The sequence below is a fragment of the Larus michahellis genome, chromosome 13 (genome assembly GCF_964199755.1).
Source record: "Larus michahellis chromosome 13, bLarMic1.1, whole genome shotgun sequence".
Lineage (NCBI taxonomy): Eukaryota > Metazoa > Chordata > Aves > Charadriiformes > Laridae > Larus > Larus michahellis.
The window spans coordinates 5,417,585-5,429,855 of NC_133908.1; the positions used below are offsets into that span (position 1 = coordinate 5,417,585).

The 12,271-nt window shown below is 42.3% G+C and overlaps 2 protein-coding genes across 9 annotated transcripts in view; one reads left to right on the top strand and one right to left on the bottom strand.

Moving 5' to 3' along the window:
* The window catches only part of SFI1 (SFI1 centrin binding protein), a 33,684-nt gene extending 24,320 nt beyond the window's left edge, over positions 1–9,364 (top strand). For all 4 annotated transcript variants that reach the window (XM_074606683.1, XM_074606685.1, XM_074606686.1 and 1 more), the window contains 7 exons: positions 176–309; positions 1,282–1,377; positions 2,280–2,541; positions 3,237–3,384; positions 4,169–4,292; positions 5,471–5,573; positions 6,087–9,364. In XM_074606683.1, coding sequence (XP_074462784.1) covers positions 176–309; positions 1,282–1,377; positions 2,280–2,541; positions 3,237–3,384; positions 4,169–4,292; positions 5,471–5,573; positions 6,087–6,194 — 975 coding nt within the window. In that variant the 3' untranslated portion in view covers positions 6,195–9,364. The remainder of the gene's footprint in view (positions 1–175; positions 310–1,281; positions 1,378–2,279; positions 2,542–3,236; positions 3,385–4,168; positions 4,293–5,470; positions 5,574–6,086) is intronic.
* Positions 6,282–12,271, bottom strand: part of PISD (phosphatidylserine decarboxylase) — a 30,007-nt gene continuing 24,017 nt past the window's right edge. For all 5 annotated transcript variants that reach the window (XM_074606693.1, XM_074606692.1, XM_074606690.1 and 2 more), the window contains 3 exons: positions 11,482–11,628; positions 9,552–9,712; positions 6,282–9,233 (listed from right to left, as the gene is read on the bottom strand). In XM_074606693.1, the coding sequence (XP_074462794.1) occupies positions 9,009–9,233; positions 9,552–9,712; positions 11,482–11,628 (533 nt within the window). In that variant the 3' untranslated portion in view covers positions 6,282–9,008. The remainder of the gene's footprint in view (positions 9,234–9,551; positions 9,713–11,481; positions 11,629–12,271) is intronic.

The following is a 12,271-nucleotide window of genomic DNA, read 5'->3' on the forward strand; positions in this document are numbered from 1 at the left end:
CTCCCTGGGTGGCGTGGTGTTGCTTCCTCCTCTCAGCCATCAAATGCTCTACTGCTTGTGTTGGCAGGCAGCCTACAACGTTCACCAGTCAATGTATCATTGTGCCATGCTGTGGAAACAGAAGGCTCTCTGAAAAAAATTAAATAAGCTTTGTTCTTTTCTGCCATCTCTGAAGAAGCAAGTGACATTTAAAATGCCTGATGTTAGCCCTGAGACAAGAGGACATTCAGCAGAGGAGGAGCCATGGCCTTCAAAATGCAGCTGTCTACCACTTCACCTTGCTGACGGGGACTCAATTCTCAGTGATCTGTGAGTGGAAAGTTCTAGTCCCTCCTGCATTTCTTTGGCGTATATGTAGTCTATCTGTCTGTCTCTGCATATATGTTGTCTGTCTGTGTTGCTCTCTTTTTGTGTTTCCAACTTTTCACACTGATGGCTGTTAGTTCCATGCAGTTTCTGTAACTCTTTTCTCTGACCCTGCATCCTATGGCTGGCGTTGCAGTTAGACAAGAGCTGCTGCATAATTCATACATCAGCCCACAAATAATGAAAGAATTTGTGACTTTATACTTACATGTCAGTGACAGGTAGAGTCAGCTCAGCTATATATTTTCCCACTATGCATTTCTCAATACACAATTATGAATTCATGGAGCGTTGGTCATTTGTCATAGAACAATTGCAGAGAGAAACATTTGAAAGATTTATGTGATGGGACTTTTACCATCATGAGAGCTTTTCTTGCCCAAGTGACCTAGAGCTGTCACTGAAGCTCCTTTTTTTTTCACTGAAGTCACACATGGAGTCTGATGAAATAATAAACATGAAGATCCTTGCTATGTAGAAACTGTACTTTCTTCTTGGCTCTTTCTTTCCCCTGGGGAAGGTATTCCTTAAAAAAATTTTTACTGATCATGGGGCAATTGCAAGGAATAATCTTCCATGGAGTGTCTCAGTTCAGGACAGGAGCCTTACAGGGAAATAAGGTGATAGCTTCACGTTTCTGTAAGCTCACATGTGCTGCTGAAAGAATTAGCTCTGCCTTGTTCAGTTCTGTCCCTTCCACCACTCTGTATTGGCACAGTCATTCATCTACTGAACCAGGTTGTGACATTGTGTTTGAAACTTAATTTTTAAAAACTATTATTGCGTGCAAGGGGCACATTGCAGAGCAGGGATGAATGATGGAATAGGACTGTCTCTTTAGCTGCAATAGCAGCTTATGCCAATTTAAAATAATCATGAATCTGGGGCATTATTGATTCTGTTTGTTCTTTTCAGAAATGCTGTTCGGCGAGCAAGGTTGCCACCACGGAGGCCTGACTTCCTTCTGGAATCTCTAGAAAGCAAGGAACTGCTGGAACCTCCTTTTGCTAGGTAGAAGATCTGTTTTTAAAAGTAAAGAAAAAGAGGGTGACTTAAAGTGGGCCTTATGCTATGCTTATCCCCTCAAATCCCCTTACCTTGATAACGCAGAACGTTCAGTAATTATGGGACTGTGCATTGCTCTATACTACCAAAAGGCCATGGTGACCTTAAAAACTTCAAGTTTATTATATAAAGCAGACAAGAATAATGGAACTTTTCAAGTTAATTGAACCAAGGCCTTTGTTTGATTAATGAGAGATTTTGAGGGAAAGATAAGGCACATCACTTATTTCCAAAATTAATAGGTTTAGTTAATAAGTAAAGTTTCCTTTTCTGTCAGTCCTGCCACACGAACTGGAAAGTTTGAGTTGTGCAGGGTGCTTTTTTGGCTCATAGAACTTATTTGCTCCAGATTTGGGTCTGGATTTAACTAATGTACTGGGGAGTTGTCAGTGATTCTGGTAATGCAGAGCTAGACCTGAATATCTGTCGATTTCCTGTCAAAACTTATCTGAGATTGCTGCTTATGCCCCGTCTTTCTCCTGTCTCCAAACCGAAATAAGGCAAGATTTTGCTAGTTGGTTGAATTCAAAGCTCTAAAGAAACTGTTTCAGCCTGGATTAATGTGGAGGATTTGGAGCAGGGCAGGCAGGAGTAACAGAAACCTTAACTGCTTTGCTGCTTTATTGTGGGGTTTTTTTGTTCGGTTTGTTGTTTTTTTTTTTTTAAGCCATTGTGGTCTTTTTCTAATTTTTTTTTTTTAAATTGGCGTTTGCCCTGCATAGTAAAGCAGCTAACTGGAAATATGTATGCAAGGGAATAACAACATTCTCCCTTTTTTTTGCACTGACTCCCAGGGACAAAATGAACAGGTTGCAGTGTACAGGGACCTCATCCTTCTTCCTTTACAGATCGGAGGCACCCTTTCAGCAGACGTCTGTGAACGAAAGTTCTGTGCAGACTGGGAACTCAATGCCAACGTTTCAAATGGAAGAAAGTGCGTGTAAATGTCTCTCTCAAGTGGGCAATACCACTCATTCCTATCCATCTCTCATACGCGCCGCTCTCCCGGCTGGACCACTGTGGACACGTGATGTGCACCACGCTGTTCAGAGGCCAGAGCTACGGTCATCTCCATCTTTCACGCCCCACATGAAAGTTGGAGCAGAAATGGTGAGTGTATTGCTGAAGGAAAAATTAGTGTGCTTACTGGGCTACTGTAAACATGTGTGCTGCTTATTGCTGGTTTTTCCTGCAGCTCCTCTGGAGTGTTGAGCTATTCTTTTCTTGTTCTAGCTATCTATCATCTTAAAAGCTGCCCCAGTTAACTGGCTCTGAATGCCCAAGAACTGTTTACCACCAGTCTGAAGCAATATTTCAGTAGCTGACCAATCCACGGGTGTGCTGTACTGTAATTCATGCTTTTTTTTCCTGGTCTCGTGTCCTTCCTAGCAGGATGCTTTTCCTAGCAATTGACTTGAGCGTGCTGCTCCTTCAAATAGTTCAGAGAAGTTAAAGTTTGCTAACCAGATTACAGGAATTTGAGAGTAACTCAGTTTAGTAGCAGTGGCTGTGGCCGAGTCTCAAAAATTGAAATTCATTTCACCTACAAGAGAGTGCTTGCATTTTAAACTCTGCTGTTCCGCACAGAATGGGAGATATTAATCTTGATGAAATATCTCTATGCTAGAAATGAAAGAGCCCATTTCTTAAGCTCTGCTGCTTCTGTGATATTTTATGAGCCAGCTCAGTGACTATAGGGGGTGTCTGCGTGGGAGCAGGGCTTAGTACGTCAGGTGCATCCTACTTGTAGGGCTTACTCAAGAAAACCCTTTGAGGAAAAAACCAGTATCATTCTGACCTTGTAGAGAGGAGTTCAGCCTGTGAGTGCTTACCAAAGAGGCCGTTCCCAAGACTCTCAACAGGACTCTGTGGAGAAGAAGTTGCAACCAAACTTGCAGCCACATTTGCTGTCACCTGAAGACTTAGTGGGAAAATGGAGCCACCAAACTGCAGGTAGGTCCTCAGATCTAAACTACAGCTGTTGCGTGTCCTCCTCCAATACGTGCAAGTCATCTCCACAAAATGTTAGGGAGACAAGGCAGTCTTGCATGCCTGCATCAGGAGGTGAAGAATATCAGTCATTCCTTTTTGGGATGGTAACACTTTTGTGGACTGTACTGAATCAGGGGGCTAAAGTCCTGTTCTGGGGATTGAAGGGTGGGAACTGCTAGGGGTTGGCTTCTTTTAGCAAAAATGTGCTCAAGGGCTGGGGCATTCATGTTCGCAAGCTGAGCATGTGGCAGAACTCACTTCCGGAGGGAAGAATTCACCCTGTAAGGGTCTTTAAGTTTTCCCAGTACTTACAGTATGGTTGTAAAGGGGACAGATGGTGTCTAAGCACCTCTCAATGCGGTATTTTTAATGATATAAGGCCATTAATTTTGTGTTACACGGGCCTAGACTTAATACTTATTTATTTCTAAAGTAGATGTGAAACACTAAATCATCAATAGGCCAAAATAGCGGTTTTTAGTACTAAGCCGTTCAGTAGAACATTTCTTACCTTTTTTTGTATGTTTAAACTGAGTTCAGAGCTTGTAATGCTGTCAGGACTCCTGCCCTCTCGCTGTACCTTATCTTTTGGGTGAATAGGTACTTGTCACAGGGTGACAAAACATGTGACAAGGACTCAGGAGGGTTCCATGTTTCCATTTTACTAACCTGACTTTCCTTGATAAGAAGCAGCAGCAGAAGCCTGCTCTATATCCGCTGCTTGTGCCTTGTATCTTCCATCCAGCTGAAGGGGAAGAAAGGGAGTGTGGTTCCGGAGAAGAAATGGTGTTACAGAGAAGGCTGGAAGTTGAACTCCGACACATCCAGCAGCAGATGCAGTACTACTTCAGCAGGAAGCAAGAACTCAAGTATGTTGCAAAGCCCCTTTAGCCAGCCCTTCTTCATGCTGTCCACTCAATGTTGCATTTTTTGTATGTATCTACTTTGAAAATAATCAGTCTGTTCACAGAAGAACTGGGAATGAAGCGGAGAAAAGTTCTAGAGATTTTTATTTTCTCCTTTTAAGACTTCCCTTCAGGTGGGAGAGAGTACATGTGCAAATTCTTTTGTAGTCAGCAAGTGGTTTAATTATACCTTTGGCAGCTATTGGAGAAAGCATGGCAAAAGTATCACTGGGTGTAATCTGAAGGCAGTACAAATGAACTTGGCAGAACAGCTGAAACTTAGCTTTTAGTTCTTTTATTATGAGGAGTGAAGACTTAGCTTTTCCAGCTGTCAGCTAAAAAAATATATGGCTGGGGTTTGACAACTTCTCTACTAGAACGAGAAGACATTTACAAAAATGCTTAGAAGAAAATGGGGCTTGCAGGGGATTCTATTGTCAGGAGAGGAGGAAGTCAGGAACGAGGAGGAGGAAGTCAGGAACGAGGAGGAGGAAGTCAGGAACGAGGAGGAGGAAGTCAGGAACGAGGAGGAGGAAGTCAGGAACGAGGAGGAGGAAGTCAGGAACGAGGAGGAGGAAGTCAGGAACGAGGAGGAGGAAGTCAGGAACGAGGAGGAGGAAGTCAGGAACGAGGAGGAGGAAGTCAGGAACGAGGAGGAGGAAGTCAGGAACGAGGAGGAGGAAGTCAGGAACGAGGAGGAGGAAGTCAGGAACGAGGAGGAGGAAGTCAGGAACGAGGAGGAGGAAGTCAGGAACGAGGAGGAGGAAGTCAGGAACGAGGAGGAGGAAGTCAGGAACGAGGAGGAGGAAGTCAGGAACGAGGAGGAGGAAGTCAGGAACGAGGAGGAGGAAGTCAGGAACGAGGAGGAGGAAGTCAGGAACGAGGAGGAGGAAGTCAGGAACGAGGAGGAGGAAGTCAGGAACGAGGAGGAGGAAGTCAGGAACGAGGAGGAGGAAATGGAGACAGCAGTTTTCAGAGATTTCTCTGCTTTCTAGCATTTTTCTTTTTTTTTTAAGACTTCGACCATTCACTGATTTGACAAAAAAAATGGGTCTTATTGCAAGTATCAATTGCGAGTCTAAGTTGGCTTAGACTGATGAGCTTCTAATTGGGATAAGAATCCTTTTAATCCGTTTTATCAGGTCCTGTCAGCAGCAGGCGCAGATTCTGCAGAAGTGGCTAGAAATGAGCACGCAGCCAGAGGACGAAGATGGTGTACAAAGAGTTCAAGAAGAATTGGATCAGGTGTGTAAACAACAAACAAATTGAAGTTACTTAAGTGATTATCACTATGCTATGCACTCAGCCTGAAGGCTGATGGTGGTTGTGAGGAATTGCGCAGTAAGCTGTTACTAAATGCTAAGAAAAGGGAAACTTGTAATTGGAAGTAAGCTGTTGAGCAGAACAGGCTGCTGTGTAGATGCATCTTCCAATTTGTTCAGAAATGTAACTCCAGCTCCAATAGACCTTTCTACGGCTATTTCTAAGCTACAGAGAAGGCTTCAGTAGATTCAGTAACAAGATATTTTTTTTCTGCAGTTTCTCAGGACAGTGTAACTACACTACACTGACCGCATCTGCATTGCTCAGTCCCCAAGCTCCTACTGCACTGTTCTCTCTAAAGCGAGCCAGTACTTGGCTGCTCCTGAGTGACACAGTCCTGTCATTTAATGCCTCTTAAGTGGGATAATGTAAAGGCTGCTGGAGCTCATTCACTCTTCCTCTGCTGAAAAGACTAAATGCTGCCTTCACTTTCAGTTGCAGGTGAGGATCAACGCTCTCACCAAAGCACAACTGAAAGAGAGACATCATGTGCAGAACCTGGTTGCCCGCCTGCGTGACATCCAGATTGCTCTGGATAGTTAATGCATCTGAACCCGTTTTCCAGCTCATGGGTAGGACTTTTTGCCCCTTTTGTAGCAGGGGAAGATGGAAGAGATGTATACATTCTCATAGTTTAGGTATGGATTTTTTATTTTATAAATTAATTTAAATATTTTTGTTTGTTTTGTTATCACAGCTGGTTAAAACCCAAACAAGAGCTAAATGTACCTCATGCTGCACTCACAGTGCCTAGTTTAGGTTACCCTGACATATCAGAAAGATAAGCAACGCTGATAAGACTCTTTATTTCAAAATGTTTGCAATTAAATGAGTTCATGTCAGTAAGTCATACACTTTGACATACAAAAATACTGTGCTACTGATACAGTTGAATTAAATGGATTCTCCGTGCAGGAGAAATTCACAGCATTATCAGTACCCTCTAGGAACTTGGCTTTCACTTCCAGGGCGCATTGCTGACCGCTGCATAACAAGTAATGTTTGTTAATCAGCTAGCTCTGCACAGTATTAAGACCATCACAAAACCAGCCACTTCCATGCTGAATCTTTTCCTCCTTAGATTTCTAATAAAGCAAACATCTGGTAACCCATCATCCATTACTAGGCTAACAATAACCTTCAGATACTGTGGATGATGATGCTGGGTAGGAAGAAATTAAAGCTTGAAGTTGCTTTGGCTGTGTCTGGATGCCATAGGCCCCAGTGGAAAAGGGTGAAAAGATTCAGTCTTTTCTCTCATCCACTGGAAAAAAATTGCTTTCTACTGTTAACATGACATTGAAGTTAAGTCTAAAGTCTAGTCATAGCTTTATCCTCTTGGGATTGTTTGCCTTAGTCTTTTCTTACTCTCACTGGTTTAAAAAAGTGCACATTTCTATAACCTGTATATGGCAATATACTGCTGCAGGAGTAAACTTGCTAATACCAAGAAGCTGAACAAGATAGGTGGCTGAGAGCCACTTCAAGCTTTCAAACTCCTCCACTGTGCAAAGTGTGGAAACTGACTCTCGGAGCCAAATGAATTTTCTCCTGCTTGTCACCCAAACAGCCACCATCATCTGAGTCATGGCTGGGTTACATCACTTCGAGGTGGTTTATCATCTCTTCTTCCTGATGACAAGCTAAGCATACAGGACTTGGCAAACTGGACATTTGTACAACAAAATTATATTCTATTTTCTGCAGTGCATACAAAAAAGATTAAGTTTTTTTCTTTAAGAAATCAGAGCTGGTTAAAGCCTACCATCTCCTTGAAGTAGCAGAAAAAAACACCCAAGGCTCAAGCAAGGAAGTAGCATGAGAAATCTTTCAGAGAGCAGAAAGGCAGGTTTCATAAGCATGTCCACTCCAACAAGCTCTGGACAGCAAAATCAGTCCTAAATGTTTGAGTGCCTGGTCTTGAAACAGTTTATTCTCTAAAAACAATTGATACATTGCTTTAACACTTAATTCCTCTCCTTTACTTTGGCACCAGTCCCTGTTAGTGCCATGTAGTGCCACATTCAACAAATTCGAGGTGTCAATTTTAACTCTTCTTGATGTGAAGTTACAAAGAAGCTCTAAGGTTTTGCTGTAGGATGAAGCTTCAGCACACTCCTAGCATTAAGTATGTGGGCAGAAGTCAGAGCCAGTGGGGGGGTGGGGTGTTTGTATTCTGAATGAGATGAAAGTGTTGCCAGTCCGTTATAGGATGGCCAGGTTGGCACCTGGGAGGCAACTTGGGATTGCTTCAAAGATCTGTAAGTTTTACACACAGTCAATGCATAGGGCATTTCACTCCGTGCAATAAAAATTGGTCCTGAAGTATCTGAAACTGTTCTGTAAATAGAGTAATTAATTCTTCAATAACTTAGCGACAAAGCAACAACGGTGATATTGCAGAAAGTAAAAACATATTTTTGGCTACCATCTCATTGCATCATGCAAGAAAAACATTCCCCCTGTCTTCTAACCCTTTAATCCAAGAGGTGAAGTAACTGTCTCTATTACAAACAAAATCTTTAAGGCCTGGAATAACAAGATAAAACCATGAATTAGGAATAGGATGCACAGCTTTGTCTGCTTTTTTTTTTTTTTAAGACAATCCCAGGATGACCAGTTTTATCATATGGAATGTAGACACAGTGTTTTCAGGTTTAAAATACAGTGTTAAGTCCATTTTTAAAGGGACAGTGTCAGGTAAAAGAATTAAAGTTGCCTAACGGTAGAAAACCTGGATGAGTGTAAGTTATTGTACGGATGCTGTCTGTGGTACACTTTGCTTAGTTTGGACTGTGAAGCCATACTAGCCCATTTAACTGTTTGGCGCTCTATGCATTCACAGGCTGCCTTTATGTAAGAACTTCAGCAGAGACACTTGGAATAAAATAAATATGAGAACACATTCTTTACTCAAGGTCTGAAAAACAGATATTGCAGATATAAGGTGCAAGGTCTGACTCAGCCTGTCAATGGCCCTTTAAATACAGCCAATCTCTACCTCCACCCTTCCCCGTTGCACCTGCACAGCCTAGGAAGGCTTAAAAGGGACTTACAGGCTCTAAGAACATAATTATCCTGTGGCACAGCGAGGGGAGAACATGAAAGACTACAGGCACAGGGTAGGACAGAAACCTCCAAATTCAACATCTCCAAAGGCAGCTGTACCTGATACATCTCTGGTCTTTCAATTCTTTTTCTGCATTCAGCAGCATGTACATGTAGACCAAATACTTCAAGTTAAACATAGCAATGATGTCTGTTTTCCTCACCCAGGTCCTGCTGAGTGATACATAACTTTTTTAAGTGAAACACTCAGTGGTGTGGTAAGAGTCCCTTTGTATAGAAAACCTGCTTCTATAGAGAGCCCAGTGCTTCTCCAAAGCGGATTTTCTGTCCGGCTTTAAGGTGGAATTTGAAGTCCTTGGGTGCCTCAAAGATCAGTACAATCGTAGAGCCTAAGTTAAATTCCCCTAAATGTTCCCCTTTCCTCATGGGGATTCCCTCCTTGTTGTTGTTGGATATGAAGCTGAAGTCATTGTAGGAACCTTTAGAGTAGCGTGGACTGTTGGTATGCAGGTCCTGTACAGAGAAGGAAGAAACTGTTACTTGAGGATTTCAGTACTCTGTATTCATTAGCACAGCTGTAGACTGTGGATATCCACGCATTTTCAATGCAGGAACTTACTTAAAATTCAAAAGTGCAATAGGAATATTAAAAAAAAAAAGCAGTCTATACTGGAGATGACTCCCTTTAAATCTGTCTTGGAACGTCAGTGTTATGAAGCACATTAATTTCAGGGTAATAAGACTTTAAAAAATTTTCTTTGTAACTTTCTTTTATACTGTACCAACCTTAGCCATCAAAACCAGAAAGCTGCCTACTGATGTCTTACTCACCCGGTCAAAGTAGATGCGGATGGAGCCCACATTTGTTGCTCCTACAGCTGTTAAAGAGAAAAAGCCATGTTTCCAGTCACCCGTAAGGACAACCCGTTCGTTGTGGCAGAACAGTTCCTTGATCCAGCGAGCAACTCCAGGATTCACAGACATCAGAGAGCCTGCAATAGTGAGAAAACATTCAGGTTAAGTCATCTGGCTTATAGCGGTGTTGTAATGCTATCCAAGTGGTATTTTCGGTATAACTGTAGCTGATACAGTAAACAATTCTGTCACTTCTTTGTAGGAGGAGGCAAATGCTAGGTGGAGCAAATGAAAGACAAGGCTGTAGTAAAAACAAAGGAATGATAGAAAGATGTGATCTTCAGTCTTCTGTCCAGAAAGATCAACGCTCTTGGGCAGGGCTTCTATTTGCATTTTTCCTAGCAGAATCACAGAGGAACTAAAGACCCCGGCTCATCCTTCATTTAAGGCTTGAATGCAGTCTGGACACCATCTACAGTTCTCTCTGTTAAAGAGCAATGGGTTTACATTTTCATACCCAGCAATGGTTCTTTTCAGGCTGACCAGTATCCCCACCTCCCTCAGCTTTCACTTATTCCCATCTATACAGCTTCACCTTGACTGATTTCCAGACAGCGAAAGCCTGACATTAGAGTAGGGAACAAAACCTGAGGTGGGAGTCCCTTTCAAAATACCTGCTGTTGAAGCTTGTTCTAGCATCAGTCATACCTACTCCTCTGTCACCAAACTGAGGTGGCAGGCACTCATTTCCACACTATCTGATGCTATTCCTCTACCAAAAATGTAACCAACCAACTGCACACAGTGTCACCTACAAATTCACAAATGACAACTACTGTTAACTGTTATCTGATAGGTCCTTAAGAGAGACCAGGGTAAGGATAAAGGCAGAGCGAGTCCCTGTGCTCAGCCCTGATAGATAGAATTGAAAGAAGCCTTCCAATAAGCACATAAGATCCATCTAACAACAGGGTACAGGCTACTAAAAGGAAGTTAAAGAAGCTTTTTACAGCTTAGGAACAGATTTCAGTAGTTAACTATCCAGTGCGTGAGAGCAGCCGCTTCCAGTCCTCTTTGGGAAATGCATAAAAGCGGTTACTGAGACTGTGGCTGAAAATCAAGTAGCGATCTAGCTAGAGCTGACCAGGAAATACTAATAATGTGAATCAGAGTTTATTACAGAATGTAAATCCCTCTGTAGTCCTTGAAGTCATTTAGTGAAGTATATTCACTATGCATATTTTTAGGTATAAAATGCATCTGCTTTGCTGCATTGAATCCGATAGTAGCCTTTCACTGATACTCCTTTGTTTCAATCAAGGCCTAGCTTCAATCTGGAACTTGACAGATTTCTCAGGTCATCGTCTCTCACAGTATTTGAAACCAAATCCAAGTACTTAGGTTTTGCCAGATACCAAGGAGTAAAACATTTATTTTTGTTATCTGGTGAACTAGAGTATGGTCAGTCATCTGCAAAGAGCAGGACGACAACATCTGATCCCAGCTCCAGTAGTAGTGTAACCGTTTAGTTGCATCTTTGCCAAGCAGAGGAAGAGATCATATTTTAGGCTACTGTTTGCTCTGATCTGGAGGACTATCTGTATTTCAGGTGCAAACTGAACAAATTGTGTTTGGGAACAAGTAAGGTGAGCATGCATCAACAGTGATTTTAAAGAACTAAACCAGCTTGAATGCAATATTACTGTTTTCACCATTTATATATGATTTGTTCTGCTAAACTATACTACCATAAAATCAATTACCATTTGTGACACATCGCTGTTCTACCATTATCTACCACGCAACTGTACAACTGCTCCCCTGGCATGTCTCATTCAGCAATGGCCTGTACCAGTGCTTCCCTCCGTAGCTGCTCTGCATTCGCTCTCCGGGAACAGGAACCTACCTGGGAAGTGACGTCGGTGTGACACTCTCCAGTCAGTGGGGGAGTGGAAGCAGTGATAATCCCCTGGTGCAAGGTAGATCACACAGTGATAGAGCTCATTCCCCTCTTTTGTGACCAGTTGTTGCTGAAAAGAGTTACCAGGTGGGGCTGCAAAGAAAACATGGAAAGAAAGGGGTTAAAGATATTCTTCAGGTCAAACAGTCTACAATAGAACCAGTGGTAACAGCAGAGGACTAAATGCAGTCCGCATGATCGTTGGGACTACAAAAAGACACTTTGTCTAGGAATCCAACACTTCAAAGTGTTTCTTTTCCCTTTACAACAAAATTAGATCCTGTGTTGTTTTAATCATTTTGGACTTTGCCCTTCCTTAAAGAGAACAGCAGAAACTAAAATACAGTGAAACTGTATTTTTCTTAAAGCTACCCTTTCAAGAACACAATTTTTCTCAAAGTGACCCTTTTAAGAACAGAATTTGTGAAGAGTCCCTAGTTTTATAAAATGCATTAGTTTCATTTGTGCTCATGTTGAAAATAATCCTGTTTGTAGAACTCCGCCCCTCCAGTCCCCTCACTGCTTTAGCAAAATGTGTTGTTTCATCAAAGCGCTCGAGGTGCAGCAGAGCAGTAATAGCCCAGGTCGTTAGAAGAATACTGCTGGAGCATAAACCTTGTTACAGAGCAGCTTATACAATTTTTGCGAGCCAGGTGCTCATGCACATTTCAGTCTGGCAGCAGGAGTGCTACAGCCTCATTATAGTGGCAGATCCTGGAGTCAATTGTAGGAACCA